At 41.8% G+C, this 19,570-nt stretch overlaps 1 protein-coding gene across 1 annotated transcript in view; it reads left to right on the top strand.

Annotated features, from left to right (window-relative positions):
• Positions 1-19,570, top strand: part of LOC121585173 (protein FAM189A2-like) — a 54,946-nt gene extending 35,376 nt beyond the window's left edge. Inside the window, exons 4-10 of the mRNA XM_041901564.2 lie at positions 1,955-2,074; positions 2,614-2,721; positions 4,383-4,655; positions 9,186-9,273; positions 12,429-12,617; positions 15,570-15,892; positions 18,905-19,570. Of these exons, the coding sequence (XP_041757498.2) occupies positions 1,955-2,074; positions 2,614-2,721; positions 4,383-4,655; positions 9,186-9,273; positions 12,429-12,617; positions 15,570-15,892; positions 18,905-19,279 (1,476 nt within the window). The 3' untranslated portion in view covers positions 19,280-19,570. The remainder of the gene's footprint in view (positions 1-1,954; positions 2,075-2,613; positions 2,722-4,382; positions 4,656-9,185; positions 9,274-12,428; positions 12,618-15,569; positions 15,893-18,904) is intronic.

Here is a 19,570-nt window from a genome sequence, read left to right as displayed (position 1 = left end):
TAAACTAGGGGGTATTAACAACTCACATCCTGTTGTAAATCAAAGGAGACGATCCAGGCTCTCCCTCTCAAGATTCACCAAAGGAATGTTCTTTGTTTCAACAGACTTTTTCCTGCTGAAACTCTAACACGTTCAAAAGCGAATATTGGAACAATATTTCTAACATAGAGCGTGGGGAATGGTCAGAGGTGATCTATAAGGTCATTTTGTTTGTTATTAAAAATGTTATAAAGGAAATACTGTAACTTGGAAAGTATACCCACGACATGTATGAAGTTTCCATACTATGCGTTGTGCATGTAATATGAAAAAAAAAAATGTGTTAAGAGAGGGATGTGATTTAATAATAGGGAATGGGAATGAAGGGAAGGAGAGAGAAAGAGGGAAACTGATAAGAGGAAACTGATAAGAGATAATTGTTTTCCATGAGCTTTGCAGAGTGAGTAATTGCCGCCCCAAAGTGAGGTCAGAAAGCGTGCCAGCCTGCTGGAACCGCCCGTTTCGACCAAAGTGTATAAATGATGGGTTAAGAAAAAAACACATCAGACCAGAAAAGCGTGAAGCGGCAGCTACATGTTTAAAATGGTTGGAACTTTGAATCTCAACACGAGGTGAAGAAAATAAACTCACCTCCCGGACAATCACTGGTACGGCTGATTAGCTGTCATCAAGGCAAAGGGTGGCAATTTGAAGAATCTCAAATATAAATTCCATATGTGTTATTTCATAGTTTTGATGTCTTCACTATTATTATACAATGTAAAAATAAAGAAAAACCCTTGAATGAGTAGGTGTGTCCAAACGTTTGACTGGTATTGTATGTGTGTATGTATTCTAAGTATACAGCCTATATGCACAATTTATAGACTATAATGATTTAATACAACTAAATGTTGTTTAATGTTGCGGAGTGCATTATGTCCCTGCCGCAAAGTGTCTCACTCGCAAATGCTTCACAATGTATTTCTTTGTAGGCTATAGCCTTTAAATAATTGAAAGATGGGTGTTGGTTAAATTGTGATTGTTTTTTGAGTAATTGAGTCTCCCGTCCAGACTATCTGCTCCTCAAATCTGGTGTTACTTTCACTAAACCCTAACCCCTAAGCTTACCCTAACCTTACCGTAACCATTTTAAATGTCAACTTCAGTGGGGGGTAGGGATGTCCCAAGGATCCCAGATAGCAAGGACCCTTTCACTGCCCTGGAGGGAGGGAGGGAGATGAAAGCGTACATGCCAGAAGGTAAAATATGTCTCGCTCTCACTCGGTCGATGTCTCTCTCTTATCAGTTTCCCTCTTTCTCTCTCCTTCCCTTCATTCCCTTCCTTCCCTCCTTCATTTCCTCTGGTTGAAAGTGTTGACAATCTTAGAATAGGTTGAGATTAGCATGCCAACATGTCAAACACAGTCTGTGTGTTTTTGACATTTCTTAGACCTGGTCTGTTGTGTGTTTCAGTGTGAGTCTAACGGCCATGTATCTGTTGTGTTTCAGTGTGAGTCTAAAGGCCATGTATCTTTTGTGTGTTTCAGTGTGAGTCTAAAGGCCATGTATCTTTTGTGTGTTTCAGTGTGAGTCTAAAGGCCATGTATCTTTTGTGTGTTTCAGTGTGAGTCTAAAGGCCATGTATCTTTTGTGTGTTTCAGTGTGAGTCTAAAGGCCATGTATCTTTTGTGTGTTTCAGTGTGAGTCTAAAGGCCATGTATCTTTTGTGTGTTTCAGTGTGAGTCTAAAGGCCATGTATCTTTTGTGTGTTTCAGTGTGAGTCTAAAGGCCATGTATCTTTTGTGTGTTTCAGTGTGAGTCTAAAGGCCATGTATCTTTTGTGTGTTTCAGTGTGAGTCTAAAGGCCATGTATCTTTTGTGTGTTTCAGTGTGAGTCTAAAGGCCATGTATCTTTTGTGTGTTTCAGTGTGAGTCTAATGGCCATGTATCTGTTGTGTTTTGTGTGTTTCAGAGTGAGGTGGGAGATGTGTGTAACTGCTGTCCTCAGACCCCCACTGCCAAGTGTCCTGAGGAAAAACTACTCAAACTCTACCCTGGACACTCTTGTAGTACCATGAGGGTCCTGCTCAAGGTGTGTGTGTGTGTGCGAGAATTTATGTTCATTGCATAGAGTTGTATAGAGATCGCAACGTTGTATCTGCCCCATTATGGCATCTGGGCAGCGCCACTGAGGCCATCTCCATTTTTAAGTAGTACCTTTTATTTTTCTACTACTTCTATGAGTTGGTGAACAACTGAGAGGGTGCATACTGCCACCTGGAGTGTGTTGCTAGAAAAGGTTTAAAGCCAAGGTTGGTGATTTACTGCGACCTGCAGTTATGGAATGTTTGCACACAAGTATAATTCATTGTCTGATCCCTCCTGATGATATTGATGGAATTATGTGATCCTTCCTTAACCCATAGGAAGTCCCACCCAGGTGACTACTTAAAAATTGCAAAAGTCCTCAAAGGTGCTGCCCATGCTAAAATGGGCTTTTGGGCACTAGAGCCCTCTATACAACTCTATGGTTCATTATGGTCATATTTAACCATATAGCAAGTTAAGATGGTTATTGGTGTTTGTGGGGTGGTTTAACCATAACTGTTTCTCGTCTGTCTGTGTTTCCAGAAGGTTCTGTTTGCATTATGTGCTCTGAATGCTCTGACCACTGCAGTGTGTCTGGTGGCTGCTGCCCTCCGATACCTACAGATCTTCACCACCAGAAGACCATGCATGGTAAGACTACCCCATGTACCCCATCACAACCATTCACAGGGCCTGAGAATCCCCAGCTCCAATCATGTAGGTTAGAATCTGCACCACGTCCAATCACATAGCAGAAGAATCTCCATATAAGAGTGTGTGAGCGGAGTTGAGTGGTCGGAAATCCCGCTCATGGAGCGGTACTTGTGCAGCGCTCCGGCGCTCCACATCCTTTCCAACCGCTCCGCACTCCCAGGAAAAAAAACTGCCGCTCCGAATTCGCTCCATTCATTAAAATCACAATTTAACCAACACCCATCTGGCGGGTATCCCTTTCCATCTATTTTTGTGTCTACCTGGACCTACCATTTGGTTTTGAAGTATTGAAACCAAACCAAATTATTTGAATGAAAAGTATTTTAATAAACATGAAAAGGTGAATGTAAGAAGCGCTCATCATTTCAAATAGGCTTCATGTCATATTAAACAGCATATAAACACTCCAAATAGGTCAGGAGCCAGACAGGGAGCCTAAGAAGGAACGAAAATGAATTATTTAGGCTATATTATTTCAATTTATTCAAGGCTATAGCCTACAAAGAAATACATTGTGAAGTATTTGTGAAGAGTGAGACACAATAGTCTGGTAGGGACATAAAGGGCTCAGCATTTAAACAACATTTTGTTGTACTAAATCATTATAGTCTATAAATTGCACATATAGGCTATGACTTACTTAGAATTAAATACAAATAAAACGAAAAATGCCTTTTTAGGCTCAGTCTACAGTGCCTTCGCATTCATTTTTAGAAACACGAGTTTGGCCAGAGTCTGTGGCTTCAGGCTCATGCGATGGTGCCTGGAGAGCAGGCCAGCAGCGGAGAGGATCTATCCTCTCTGCACTTGCAGAGCCACTGGGGATGCTAGGCACCCTTCGGGACACTCTTGCCAGGCTGGGCAGAGATGCAGAGTTGTTTATTTTAATTTTTCTATAGGTAGGCCTAAAGGTTTTTAAGCAAAATAACTGAATCAAAATGGAAAGCTCCTTGAAAGTGGGAATATGCCAGGCCTATTGGGCCAAAATCAATTATGGCCTATTGTATAGATAATAGAGATCAGATTTTTTGTTTATAAATACTTTGCTACAATGACACACTTAGTTACCTACCAACCTCGTTCCTTTCTTTTAGCATGTTCACATAGTAAGTAGGCTACACCATCATGCTTTTCGGAAACTTGTCTTTTCACAATCATTCTTTAGTTGTGGACACTACATCACCGCACTCCCTCTCTTGCTCTTGGTCCTCATCTTTGTAAGTTACCTTGATTTAGCACCTGTGTGTTTTATCCGTTTCTTTATGAAAATATTTAGTGAACTCCATGACAGTAGCTAAAGCAAGGGGCTATAGCAGCACACAGGTAGACTACAAATGCATGCTGGGCCGGGCATGCCCTGAGCTTGTGAAGTGAACGCTACTGGAGCAAAATTCGAGCGGGCGAGAAGCCCGACGCTCCAGCCTTTGGGAATCTCGCTCTGTGTTCCAGTCAAATTGGGCACACTGCTCCTCGCTCCGCTCCAGCTCTGCTCCTCTCACATACTCTGCTCCATATTGACCAATGTTTTTTTTCATTTGTCAACACTACAGTTGCATCTCAATAAGTGGCTTATCTCTCTTCCTCCCCCTCTCTGATAGGATGATCCCAGGCCAATTGCAGAGGAGGGGGAGGAGCCAACTATTATGCCTGACCCGGATGAGTTTGTCCCCCCAGCCCCTCCCCCCTCCTACTTTTCAACTTTCTACTCCTACACACCACGGCTGGCTCGCAGGATGTTTGGGAACAGTGTGATACCGCTACCTCATATCTATGGTGCCAGGATTAAAGGAGTAGAGGTGTTCTGTCCTTTAGACCCGCCCCCTCCCTACGAAGCTGTTATTGGACGCTCCGCCCTGGCCACTGCAACACAGGTACATACAGCAGATTACATGTATCTAATTTTATGAAAACCTTGAAAGTAGCCTATGGATTGAGATAGTCATTTAGTTACAGCTTAACATTAGCATAGTTTAGTGCAAAACAATGGGAATGGCTGGACCCCAGCCAGTCAGCATGCTCCAAGTTGTATTCCAACAAAAACTCAGTAACTTCAAATCAGGTAATGTAGCAATGTGATAACTTTGTGAGTTGTAAATGTTTTGTATTGCTAGTGGCAGGGTTGGGGTCAATTCTGAATTTCTGAATTCAATTCCAACAATGCATTTAAATTGAATTGGCCACACCCCACAGGAAGCATCATTTTAATTGAAGGAATTAGAATTGAATTCAAACCAATTCAAACCAATCAAACTTTCATGCTAAGACTGAGCATGAAAGTTTGATTAATTTGACAAATATTTTATCAGAAGTATATGCAACATATTAATGCAAAGAATACACATACCATTTCAAATATTAGTTTGACTATACAGTGCCTTCAAAGTATTCATACCCCTTGACTTATTCCACATTTTGTTATAGCCTTAATTCAAAATGAGTTAAATAGATTTTTTATGAAAAGTGAAAACATGTTTTTAGAAATGTTAGCACATTTATTGAAGTACAGATATCTAATTTACATACACTACCAGTCAAAAGTTTGGACACACCTACTCATTCCAGGGTTTTTCTTTATTTGTACTATTTTTTACATTGTAGAATAATAGTGAAGACCTCAAAACTATGAAATAACACATATGGAATCATGTAGTAACCAAAAAAGTGTTAAACAAATAAAAATAAATTTGATATTTGAGATTCTTCAAATAGCCACCCATTGCCTTGATGACAGCTTTGCACACTCTTGGCATTCTCTCAACCACCTTCATGAGGTAGTCACCTGGAATGCATTTCAATTAACAGGTGTGCCTTCTTAAAAGTTAATTTGTGGAATTTCGTTCCTTCTTAATGTGTTTGAGCCAATCAGTTGTGTTGTGAACAGGTAGGGGGGTATACAGAAGATAGCCCTATTTGGTAAAAGACCAAGTCCATATTATGGCAAGAACAGATCAAATAAGCAAAGAGAAACGACAGTCCATCATTACTTTAAGACATGGTCAGTCAATACGGAAAATTTCAAGAACTTTGAAAGTATCTTCAAGTGCAGTCACAAAAACCATCAAGCACTATGATGAAACTGGCTCTCATGAGGACCGCCACAGGAATGGAAGACCCAGAGTTACCTCTGTTGCAGAGGATAAGTTCATTAGAGTTAACGGCACCTCAGATTGCAGCCTAAATAAATGCTTCACAGAGTTCAAGTAACAGACACATCTCAACATCAACTGTTCAGAAGAGACTGTGTGAATCAGGCCTTCATGGTTGAACTGCTGCAAAGAAAACACTACTAAAGGATACCATGAAGACGAAGAGACTTGCTAGGACCAAGAAACACAAGCAATGGACATTAGACCGGTGGAAATGTGTCCTTTGGTCTGGAGTCCAAATTTTAGATTTTTGGTTCCAACCCCCGTGTCTTTGTGAGACACAGTGTGGGTGAGCGGATGATCTCTGCATGTGTATTTCCCACCGTGACATGGAGGAGGAGGTGTGATGGTATGGGGGTGCTTTGCTGGTGACACTGTCTGTGATTTATTTAGAATTCAAGGCACACTTAATCAGCATTAATACCACAGCATTCTGCAGCGATACGCCATCCCATCTGGTTTGGGCTTAGTGGGAATATCATTTGTTTTTCAACAGGACAATGACCCAGCACACCTCCAGGCTGTGTAAGGGCTATTTGACCAAGAAGGAGAGTGATGGGGTGCTGCATCAGATAACCTGGCCCCCACAATCCCCTGACCTCAACCCAATTGAGATGGTTTGGGATGAGGGACCGCAGAGTGGAGGAAAAGCAGCCAACAAGTGCTCAGCATATGTGGGAACTCCTTCAAGACTGTTGGAAAAGCATTCCAGGTGAAGCTGGTTGAGAGAATGCTAAGAGTGTGCAAAGCTGTCATCAAGGCAAAGGGTGGCTACTTTGAAGAATCTGAAATATAAAATATACTTTGATTTGTTTAACACTTTTTTGGTTACTACATGATTCCATATGTATTGTTTAATAGTTTTGATGTATTCACTATTATTCTACAATGTAGAAAATAGTAAAAATAAAGAAAAACCCTTGAATGAGTAGGTGTGTCCAATCTTTTGACTGGTACTGTAAGTATTCACACCCTTGAGTCTACCAATAGGTGTCTTCTTTGCGAGGCATTGGAAAACCTCCCTGGTCTTTGTGGTTGAATCGGTGTTTGAAATTCACTGCTCGACTGAGGGACCTTACAGATACAGTGCCTTGCAAAAGTATTCATCCCCCTTGGCATTTTTCCTATTTTGTTGCATTACAACCTGTAATTTAAATGGATTTTGATTTTATGTAATGTAAAAAATTCTAATAAATAAATAACGGAAAAGTGGTGCATGCATATATATTCACCCCCTTTGCTATGAAGCCCCTAAATAAGTTCTGGTGCAACCAATTACCTTCAGAAGTCACATAATTAGTTAAATAAAGTCCACCTGTGTGCAATCTAAGTGTCACATGATCTGTCACATGATCTCAGTATATATACACCTGTTTTGAATGGCCCCAGAGTCTGCAACACCACTAAGCAAGCGGCACCACCAAGCAAGCAGCACCATAAAGACCAAGGATCTCTCCAAACAGGTCAGGGACAAAGTTGTGGAGAAGTACAGATCAGGGTTGGGTTATAAAAAAATATCAGAAACTTTGAACATCCCACAGAGAACCATTAAATCCATTATTAAAAAATGGAAAGAATATGGCACCACAACAAACCTGCCAAGAGAGGGCCGCCCACCAAAACTCACAGACCAGGCAAGGAGGGCATTAATCAGAGAGGCAACAAAGAGACCAAAGATAACCCTGAAGGAGCTACAAAGCTCCACAGCGGAGATTGGAGTATCTGTCCACAGGACCACTTTAAGCCGTACACTCGACAGAGCTGGGCTTTACGGAAGAGTGGCCAGAAAAAAGCCATTGCTTAAAGAAAACAACAAGCAAACACGTTTGCTGTTCGCCAAAAGGCATGTGGGAGACTCCCCAAACATATGGAAGAAGGTACTCTGGTCAGATGAGACTAAAATTGAGCTTTTTGGCCATCAAGGAAAACACAAACCCAATACCCATCTTCACCCCGAAAACACCATCCCTACAGTGAAGCATGGTGGTGGCAGCATCATGCTGTGGGGATGTTTTTCCATCGGCAGGGACTGGGAAACTGGTCAGAATTGAAGGAACGATGGATGCTGCTAAATACAGGGAAATTCTTGAGGCAAACCTGTTTCAGTCTTCCAGAGATTTGAGACTGGGACGGAGGTTCACCTTCCAGCAGGACAATGATCCTAAGTATAGTGCTAAAGCAACACTTGAGTGGTTTAAGGGGAAACATTTTAAATGTCTTGGAATGGCCTAGTCAAAGTCCAGAATAGTTATGCACGCTCAAGATTTCAGTTTTTTTGTTTTAATTCTTGTTTGTTTCACAAGAAAAAATATTTTGCATCTTCAAAGTGGTAGGCATGTTGTGTAAATGAAATGCTTGCCATAACAAAATGGTTGAATACTTATTGACTCAAGACACTTCAGCTTTTCATTTTTTTGTTTTGTAAAAATGTTTAAAAAAAAAAACATAATTCCACTTTGGGGTATTTTGAATATCAATTTAATCAATTTTAAATTCAGGCTGTAACAATAAAATGTGGAAAATGTCAAGGGGTGTGAATAGTTTCTGAAGGCACTATAACTGATGTCAAACAGTATTTTCCTTTGTCATGATGTTAGATTGTTCCCTTCCATACTGCAGTGTTTGATATAATGCATTCTGGGAAATATATTCTGATATTTAAAAACATTAAGGGAACTATGAATGATTATAGACAACCCACAACATGTTAGAATATTTCCAAGCCACTGTAACTATACAAATTGTTTTAGGACAATGAGTTTTATATTTCTAAAACTCATTCTCCTAAAACAATTTTAAATAATTATTCTAACATGTTGTGGGTTGTCTATTATAATTCATAGTTCCCTTAATATTTGTCAAATATCAGAATACATTTCCCAGAATGCATTAGAAATGTTTCCCAGAATGCATTCCCAAAAATGTTACAACCTTATGTTACATGGTATTGGTAATCATACATGATGTCAAAATAAACATTTCTATGGTGATGTGTAGAATAAATAAGGCATTTGAGTCTGAATTAATTCATTGAATTAAATTCTACTTCCTTTAATTCAAATTCTATTAAAATTCTGCATCCTGTGGGGTGTGGCAAATTCAAGAATTGAAATTAAATAGCAATTCACAACTCAATTCAGAATTGACCCCAACCCTGGATAATGGCTTATATCATTTGTTTCATAACTGTGTGGTTTATTAATGTCTCCCAATCTCCAGTGACAGTATAATCTCTAATGACTATGTTCTGTTCAGGAGACAGAGATTCAGATTCCCATGACGGACCTGACAGAGTTGACAGAAGAGTTGAATAACAGCTCAGAGGCGGGTACTTCAATTAGAGGTAGGACACAAGGATGGATGGACGGACGGACATACTGTAATAAAGCTTGAGAGAATATTATTATATTAGGTGGGACAAGTACTGGGTTGGGCAGAGTAGTGTAGTATAGTGCATAAACAGGTATGGTCTGGCGTCAGAGGTCTGAACACACCAAAACAATGTAAGATAAGTTATTAGACATTAACATTCATAGGACAACGTGGCCCATATGGAAAAATAATATTGACAGATATTTTAACATGTATGTACATGTATTTCATTATATGTAAATTACAGATATCTAAATATGTGTTTCAGCCTTATATGAACATACACTACCGTTCAAAAGTTTGGGGTCACTTAGAAATGTCCATGTTTTCGAAAGAAAATCATTTTTTTGGTCCATTAAAATAACATCAAATTGATCAGAAATACAGTGTAGACATTGTTAATGTTGTAAATGGCTATCGTAGCTTGAAACTGCTGATTTTTTTATGGAATATCTACATAGGCGTACAGAGGTCCATTATCAGCAGCCATCAGCCTGTGCTCCAATGAAGAGGCGACTCCAGGATGCTGACCTTCTAGGCAGAGTTGCAAAGAAAAAGCCATATCTCAGACTGGCCAATAAAAATGGCCAAAGATTAAGATGGGCAGTCTGAGATATGGCTTTTTCTTTGCAACTCTGCCTAGAAGGTCAGCATCCCGGAGTCGCCTCTTCACTGTTGACGTTGAGACTGGTGTTTTGCGGGTACTATTTAATGAAGCTGCCAGTTGAGGACCTGTGAGGCGCGTGTTTCTCAAACTAGACACTCTAATGTATCATTATTTAGCATACAAAAGAACACACTTCAACTTGCAGCACGCTCTATTTACAAACGTAGGGGAGAGGGCTAGCACTCCACTATCACTAGCTGTCTTCGTCGCCGGCTGCCCTACACAGCAGCAAACGACAACAACCTCCTCCTGTAAAAGTGAGTGCATCACGAATACTTGCAAGGGCTACGGAGCCCAACATTAATCAAAGCACCAGCTCCCCCGCCACGAGCTGCCTGCGCTATCGGCTCTACCTTATATCAGTTTCTCAGAGTCCCGGGCAGAGTTTTGCAAGCAGGCACAGGTGCGAGCAATTATTTCATGATTTGGTGTCGTCTTTCTTTACAAGTTGTCCCACATCTTCACCACAATGCCATAGAATTTCACACAGAACATACACAAGAACATGCGCTTGCATGCTTGGCCTTTAAGTAGGCCCAGTTGTTCTGGTTCGGTTTTGTGGGGGTTTTCTTTGACCGGTATTTCCAGCATTATCCACTAGGTTTGCTGCAGGTAGAAAATCCTAGGAAATGTTGTTAAATTGACACAAGCTGTCGCCAATCAATCAATGTTTGGTTGTGTGTGAGTGTTTTGTAGGGGGATCGCCTAAGCCAGGGAGGCGTAGCTCTATGAATCTTAATTGCACAAAGCCTATTATTTGTCAGAGAATACTGTTTGTAGAGCCGCGACCGGGACTCAAACCCGGGTTCAGCGAGTGTCAAGCCAACGCGTTAACTGTTACGCCAAGAGGTCAGAATAGCTTGAATAGCAGAAGTGGGATGGCACTCGTGAGGCCATTGGAGAGGCTTGTACATGTGAGGGACTTAGTATAGTGAATTGTGAAGACACGCTATCCCCATTAGAAAAGGGGTAGGTAGCGTAGCGACCTTAAGCCAACACCTAGCGAGCTCATCAAGAGGTTCGGACCTCTTGGCATAATGGTTTAGGTGTTGGCTTGACAGTTGCTGGACCCGGGTTAAAGCCCCCACCAAAACACTCACCAAACACTCACACACAACCAGACATTGATTTATTGATTGGAGACAGCTTGTCAATTAAATAACATTTCCTAGGAATTGTTTTACCTGCAGCAAACCTAGTGGATAATGCTAGAAATACCAGTTTAAAAACTGAAGAAAAAACATGTCCCTACCTATAAATGACATCCTGTGAATGGGCATATTCAAACCTCGGTATGAATCTCTCATATCTTCTTTCCACCATCATAATTCACATTAATACATGAGCCTTGGGAAAAGCCAAACGTGTGTGACCTGACAAAGTATCCTCGGACTTGTATCCTTGCTGAGAGAGTCCTGTTGCTAGTAGGATGTCTGTCTATAGCTATCCTAGTACAGCTATAGTTACTGCTAATTTACAGTGAAAGTACTGATATAGTTATCCTAGTGAAAGTACTGCTATAGTTATCCAATGAAAATACTGATATAGTTACTGTATCCCAGTGTACTGCTATAGTTGTCCCAGTCAGATGAATGGGACATAACCTTGCCCTGAGGTCACAGATTCGCCAACTGACAGTTATGCCATCAATGTATTATAAGAACATTTATTTCAGTCTCAGATGTTCCATTCACCACCCCCCACCCACCCTCCATCTAGCTCTCACAAACTCAGTCTGCTACATACATACTGCTTAGTATAGGAAAGGTTCTTCCCTTTCTTTCATCTCTGTGAAAAGAGAGTCTGGAACTGTTTTAGAGTAGAGAGACACGTTTGTCCAACTGAGATGATTAAGATGTGGCGAAAAAAGTCAGACAAGACAGAGACATTATGACCAAACACACCTTGAAGGTACACATTGTAACTTCCTAAGGTCACAGGGTTTGTTGTGATAGAGATGGAGCTTTGGGTGTGACCCTGGTATAATTTGTCACACCACACACTTAAGGGAGAGGAAAAGAGAGGAGAAAAAAAAAACTGACAGAAAGAGAAAGAGAGAGTTAAAGAGGGGCAAGAGAGGAGCGAGAGCGACGCATAGAGAAGGTATAGCTGTTTATGCATGGTTCTAATTAAATAGTGTCTCTAGGCAGTTTCCTAAAGATAGAGTAACAACATTAGCTGGGGGAGTTTCCTAAAGATAGATAAACTGCAGGTGTATCGGCGGCTAGTTTATGACCCCTATTTACACTAGATATGAATCTGTAACCCCTCCCTCTCCTTCTGACTGTGTTTATTACGTCTCATGTCCCCCTTTCCCCTCAACCCACCTCCTTCCCCCTTCCCCCTACCCCCTACCCACCCCTCTCCTAACTGACTGACTCTGTGCTTATTATGTCTGTCTGTTTTAGTGCCCCCCTACCCCTCTCCTCCTAATTGTGTTTATTGTTCCTGTGTTTCAGACGTTGGTCCCCAGACGACGGTTGTTCCAGTGCCCACGTCTCCGCCGTCTTACCCCTCTCCCCCATCACCCCCCCTTTGCCAGGCCAGACCCCCCCAGGGTGCCCCGGTACCCCCCGTCAGGAGGTCTCAGCGCCAGAGGATCAGGCGCTCCTGCAGTGACCCCGTACTATTGGACCTGGCTGCCAAAGGTAAGGCAGGGTCGCACATACACGCACGCACACACACACACACACACACACAGCGGCTCCGACAGTCAAAGAGAGGATTACATCAACTTTATAGTTCTGGAACAGTCCGTCCTCAGTAAATCTACAGTCTCAGTGTGCGTGCGTTGTGTGTGTGTTTAGAATTGGAGTTTACAGTGGCTTGCGAAAGTATTCACCCCCCTTGGCATTTTTCCTATTTTGTTGCCTTACAACAGTGTATGAGATGATGTGACAGATCATGTGACACTTAGAGTGCACACAGGTGGACTTTATTTAACTAATTATGTGACTTCTGAAGGTAATTGGTTGCACCAGATCTTATTTAGGGGCTTCATAGCAAAGGGGGTGAATTCATATGCACGCACCACTTCTCCGTTATTTATTTGGGGGGAATTTCTTGAAACAAGTTATTTTCTTTATTCCACTTCACCAATTTGGACTATTTTGTGTATGTCTATTACCTGAAATGCAAATAAAAATCCATTTAAATTACAGGTTGTAATACAACAAAATAGAAAAAACTCCAAGGGGATGAATACATTTGCAAGGCACTGTAGAATCTCCTCACTCTCTTAAGATTGTGATTACATTTACAAACGTTTCCCTTGCACATATTCACATTTAATTTCTCTTAATATGATACCATTTGGCAGAGACTTACCTTCTGCCGACAATCGAATGACAGTGTCCATTCTCTTTTTACGTTTATATTTTGAGATACATTGTAATGAAAAAAGATGAACATTTCTTACACTGTGATCAGTAGGGTTCCATTCACCCATTTCTAGGTTTCCCTCAGAATCCTTGTCAGTCAGACCAATCAATATGTGTTGAAGAACTGACTGATAACAGAGGGTGAAAGAAGAGCAAAAGTTGCATTATGATACAACTGCACTGAAGGCAATTAATTCAGACTTTTTTGCAGTTTCACTTCTGATTTTAAAGATCTTGAAAATCTGAAGTCTCTCGCTCTCTCTCAATCTCACACACACACACACACACACACATACACACACCTGTTCCCCTCTGCTGTTTATGATCACCAGGTCTGCTCCCCTCTTCAGACCGTCCTCTCTGCTCTCCTCCCAGGTTTTAGACTCTTTGGAGAAGTACAAGCTGGGGTTAAACTTCTTCCGTCCTTTCAGACAGAGATGAGAAAAAAAGTGAATTGCTTTCCCTTCATTGGAGTGCACAGTTAGCTGATCCTCCACACACACGCATGTACACTGTACAAACACACACACACACCAGAGGTGAAAGTAAGCCGGTACTGTCCGGCTTACTTTGGGGGTACGCCGTACCAGTAGAACAAGAGCCTATGACAATAATTAAAACAAAGATGCCAAGAAAATGTAGGCTATTAAACTATTTACACTATATATACAAAATTATGTGGACACCCCTTCAAGTGGATTTGGCTATTTCAGCCACACCCGTTGCCGACAGGTGTTTAAAATCAAGCACACAGCCATGCAATCTCCATAGACAAACTTTGGCAGTAGAATGACCTTACTGAAGAGCTCTGTGACTTTCAACTTGGCACTGTCATAGGATGACACCTTTCCAACAAGTCAGTTCGTCAAATTTCTGCCCTGCTAGAGCTGCCCCGGTCAACTGTAAGTGCTGTTATAGGAGGAATAATGGTCTGGGGCTGTTTTTCATGGATCGTGCTAGGTCCCTTAGTTCCAGTGAAGGGAAATCTTAACGCTACAGCATACAATGACATTCTAGATGATTCTGTGCATCCAACTTTGTTTAGGCCCCCCAAAAACTGTTTTGCACATGCAAGCGCGTGCACACATAGGAGCTACCGTACCGGGAAGAAATGAAGTCTACTTTCACCCCTGACACATAAACAGACAAACTTGACACTCTACTACTCACCTAGCCTGCCAAGAATTAGTTGTAGCTGATCACTCTTATGTCAGGTTGTTGCAACTGCTATCTGGTCCTGTGTTATTTATCTTCATTGTGCGAGAGATTTCTCTTTGTCTTCATTTTGCTACTTTTCTATACAGTATGTAGACCTATAGTTAAAAAAGCACACACTATACATAGAAGTCATTAGACTCACAGTGGGCCAGACGCAGGGAGATGTTGAGAGAACACACAGCAGTCCATAGCTGAGAGCCAGGGACCTGACTCTAGGGCCTGAGGAACAACGCATACATTACCATGGAAGCACCCTAACTAGGAATCATAACTCCAAAGACGTTTGACTAATTTGAATTCTTCAGAATGTCTTTGTAACAAGAGATACAAAGAATTCAGATTTGAAAAATGTCTTCTCTTTTTAGTGAAATAGATGCCTAGCTGTGCCCAAATGGCACTCTATTCCCTATAGAGTGCACTACTTTTGATCAGCCCCTGCATCACTGAACATGGTTGGAGTGGAGTTACTGACATCAAAAACTCATAATTCCAGACACAGATTAAGTCCTTCACTAAAAGCACAACATGTACAGGATATTGTAACCTAACATAGACACATATGTACAATACAATCTTCTCTCTTACCAGATTTGTGGTCCACTTGTAGGTTTACTACTGTGTCGGTCTTCGTATTGACATACGTTGCTGGATCCTCAAAGGTTTGTTTCAGCCTCATGGATCCTAGGGAATAGGGTGTCATTGAGGACGCACACCTAGACTAGTGAAGTCATCACTGACCATTCACTAGTCACTTGTGATATCTTAGAAGAATGCTTTGTCATAGGCTAATGTCGTGTTTGATTCCTTAGAAGTGAGATCTGATCATCTACTCAGCATGACTGCAATAAAGACGTGTTTGTGTGTGTGATTGTGTGTGTGTGTGTGTATGTATGTGTGTGTGTGCGTGCGTGTGACCTCCCTCATAGCTAACGCTTCCAACAGATGTCCAACTGCATGCCAGTGTACAGACACACTAACCCCCTATCACCCTCTCCTCCTCAGTATTAAGTTGTGAGGCGGCCACGCAGACCACCGAGACTTCCACCCAGACTTCCCAGTCCGCCCTGGCCGCCCAGTCCTCTCGGACCCAGACAGTGACCCTCCGGCGGAGAGGTAAAGGCCCTCAGCGGCCCCGGCCCTCCTCCATGGTGGACTACCAGAGCTACATACACACCCAGGAGCTGGTCAGTAGGTTCCTGGAGCAGCCGGCCCACTGCAGCCTGACCCCTGAGGTCCAGGAACTGGTGGACAGCATCCGCAGTGTGCTGCGCTCTGACCAGGAACACATGGAGGAGGCCGTACGCTGTGCCAGCTACATAGAACAGGTATAGAGGCTAAATAAAACAGGTAGAGGATACATAGAACCAGACCTGGGACAACTATAGTTTTACCTATGCTTCGTGGAAAAAAAATTAAATAATGGGGGAACAAATAGACTACAAATGACTTTTTTACTTTTTTAAACTATTGAATACAGATCTCAGAAAGTTACTACTTTTTCGAAGCTATTGGGTTTGCTGCCTTCAACTAATGACAGGGCTGTATCTGGAACTGCATGTTGAAGATATAAATAGAATGAATAGCTAACAAAATCTCCAATCTTTCTTAGTCATATTTGATCTACACAATACTTTTCTATCTGAACATTCTGTAAATATCTAGTCTCCTGAATGTCTATTGCCCCAGGTGTACATAATCAAGTCAAACCAATGAACCAATTATATTTTGTACAGATAAGTATAAATAAGTTGTGACACTCAACCCACACTCAGTTTCCCAAACTCTGTCCTCGGGACCCCAAGGAGTGCACATTTTGGTTTTTGCCCTAGAACTACACAGCTGATTCAAATAATTAACTATTCATCAAGCTTTGATCATTTGAATCAGCTGTGTAGTGTTAGGGCAAAAACCAAACCATGCATTCCTTGGGGTCCCTAGGACAGAGTTTGGGAAACTCTGAATTAACCAATGATATTTTGCTAAGATAAGTATAAATATGTTATACAAAAGCTATTTTAAAACATTGCAAATAGCAAGTTGGATTATTAGCTAAATCAACTTCTAACCTCTGTCCATCTGAGGGCAAGTGTTCTTATTTCAAACACACACTATACCACCTTTAAAAGGAAGCTGCAAAAGTGGTCTACTTTAATGGTGAGGTGATTCCATGTCCCTCATGTATTTAATTGTAGGCTATACGCTATATTAAGATTCATATCTGAGAGCCCTCCAAACCATGTGCTAATGATAATATATTTAGACAAATTCAACTAACTGTTGTAGCTTTTGGTTTTCAAAATACTTTCAAAGATGATTTGGTTTTCTGAGACCTGTATGAATATCAAAGAAAATAGTTGCCTTTTAGTTTAAACTCTATATAAACTATATTCGTCTACTTCAAGTATTTGAAAAGTTGGTATTTTCAAATAAACTACAAAATACAACTATTTTCTGCACAGGTCTGCATAGAACAGGTAGATGCTACATTGAACAAGTAGATGCTACATAGAACAGGTAGAAGGTACATAGAAGAGGTAGAAGGTACATAGAACAGTTAGAACAGGTAGAGGAGTGGAGGATGGAGGGAGAGGGGGTGAGAAGGATGAGTAGGTGAGAAAGAGGAGATAAGAAGAGATACAGTTGAAGTCGGAAGTTTACATACACTTAGGTTGGAGTCATTAAAACTCGTTTTTCAACCACTCCACAAATTTCTTGTTAACAAACTATCGTTTTGGCAAGTTGGTTAGGACATCTACTTTCTGCATGACACAAGTAATTTTTCCAACAATTGTTTACAGACAGATTATTTCACTTATAATTCACTGTATCACAATTCAAGTGGGTCAGAAGTTTACATACACTAAGTTGACTGTGCCTTTAAACAGCTTGGAAAATTCCAGAAAATTATGTCATGGCTTTAGAAGCTTCTGATAGGTTAATTGACATAATTTGAGTCAATTGGAGATGTACCTGTGGATCTATTTCAAGGCCTACCTTCAAACTCAGTGCCTCTTTGCTTGACATCATGGGAAATCAAAATAAATCAGCCAAGACCACAGAAAAAAAAATGGTAGACCTCCACAAGTCTGGTTCATCCTTGGGAGTAATTTCCAAATGCCTGAAGGTACCACGTTCATCTGTACAAACAATAGTATACAAGTATAAACACCATGGGACCACGCAGCCGTCATACCTCTCAGGAAGGAGACGCGTTCTGTCTCCTAGAGATTAACATACTTTGGTGCGAAAAGTGCAAATCAATCCCAGAACAACAGCAAAGGAACTTGTGAAGATGCTGGAGGAAACAGGTACAAAAGTATCTATATCAACAGTAAAACAAGTCCTATATCGACATTACCTGAAAGGCCGCTCAGCAAGGAAGAAGCCACTGCTCCAAAACCGCCATAAAAAAGCCAGACTACAGTTTGCAACTGCACATGGGGACAAAGATTCTTGGAGAAATGTCCTCTGTCTGATGAAACAAAAATATAAGTGCTTGGCCATAGTGACCATCGTTATGTTTGGAGGAAAAAGGGGGAACTTGCAAGCCAAAGAACACCATCCCAACCGTGAAGCACGGGGGTGGCAGCATCATGTTGTGGGAGTACTTTGCTGCAGGAGGGACTGGTGCACTTCACAAAATAAATGGCATCATGAGGAAGGAAAATTATGTGGATATATTGAAGCAACATCTCAAGACATCAGTCAGGAAGTAAAAGCTTGGTCGCAAATGGGTCTTCCAAATGGACAATGACCCCAAGCATACTTCCAAAGTTAGCCAAAATGGCTTAAGGACAACAAAGTCAAGGTATTGGAGTGGCCATCACAAAGCCCTGACCTCAATCCTATAGAAAATATGTGGGCAGAACAGAAACGGTGTGTGCGAGCAAGGAGGCCTACAAACCTGACTCAGTTACACCAGCTCTGTCAGGAGGAACGGGCCAAAATTCACCCAACTTATTGTGGGAAGCTTGTGGAAGGCTACCCGAAATGTTTGACCCAAGTTAAACAATTTAAAGGCAGTGCTACCAAATTCTAATTGAGTGTATGTAAACTTCTGACCCACTGGGAATGTGATGAAATAAATAAAAGCTTAAATAAATCCTTCTCTCTACTATTATTCTGACATTTCACATTCTTAAAATAAAGTGGTGATCCTAACTGATGTAAGACAGGGAATTTGTACTAGGATTAAATGTCAGGAATTGTGAAAAACTGATTTTAAATGTATTTGGCTAATGTGTATGTAAACTTTCGACTTCAACTGTACATTTGAGTGAATTTTTGTGTGAACTATCCCTTTAAACTGGGTCATTATATCCTCCTCTCCTCTCCAGGTGATCACAGTATCAGAGAGAGCAGCAGCCCCAGCTCCAGCCCTCCCCCAGCCCCTGTCCCTCCCCAGGCCCCGCTCCAGACCATGTGCCCCCCTGTTGGACTGTTCCTCCCAGACCCTGCCCCAGCCCCTCCGGAAGAGACCCGGACTGCTGCACCTCAGGAGCTGTGGGGACCTCAGCACCTTCACCTGGGTGGAACAGCAGCAACTAGAGGCCAGGCAGGGTGGTGGCTCTGGCTCCAGGTCCTGGTCTAAAGCTGGGTCTAGAGCGTGTTCTAGAGTGGGTTCTATGTCGACGGCACGGGCGGGCTCACACCTGGATCATCACGAGCGCCCCCACAGTCTCATAGGGGTGTTCAGGGAAACTGTGCTCTGATGGAACCCTGTTATCCCACCTCAAAACCTCCCTAGCAGAGACAAAATGGTATGGTCCACTGGGGGAAATCAGCCCATTGACTCCAAGGGAAGTGCGCCTACTAGTGGTGAGGTTTGGGACTGCCACTGCTAAAGCTAGTGGAGAAAAGCCATTCTAAAGAACTCTGAAACAGAGTCCCACAGACTGCAAGTACTAGCCTTTGGAAAGGCTGCGTGTGAGTGTGTGCCTAAGTTGTGTATGAGAGTGAGTCTGTATGTTTGTACATGTAGGTTGGGGTAAAGTGGCTATGCA

The sequence above is a fragment of the Coregonus clupeaformis genome, chromosome 16 (genome assembly GCF_020615455.1).
Source record: "Coregonus clupeaformis isolate EN_2021a chromosome 16, ASM2061545v1, whole genome shotgun sequence".
Classification (NCBI taxonomy): Eukaryota; Metazoa; Chordata; class Actinopteri; order Salmoniformes; family Salmonidae; genus Coregonus; species Coregonus clupeaformis.
Note: the sequence above shows the minus strand (reverse complement) of the source record. Positions and strands in the feature narration are given on the sequence as shown.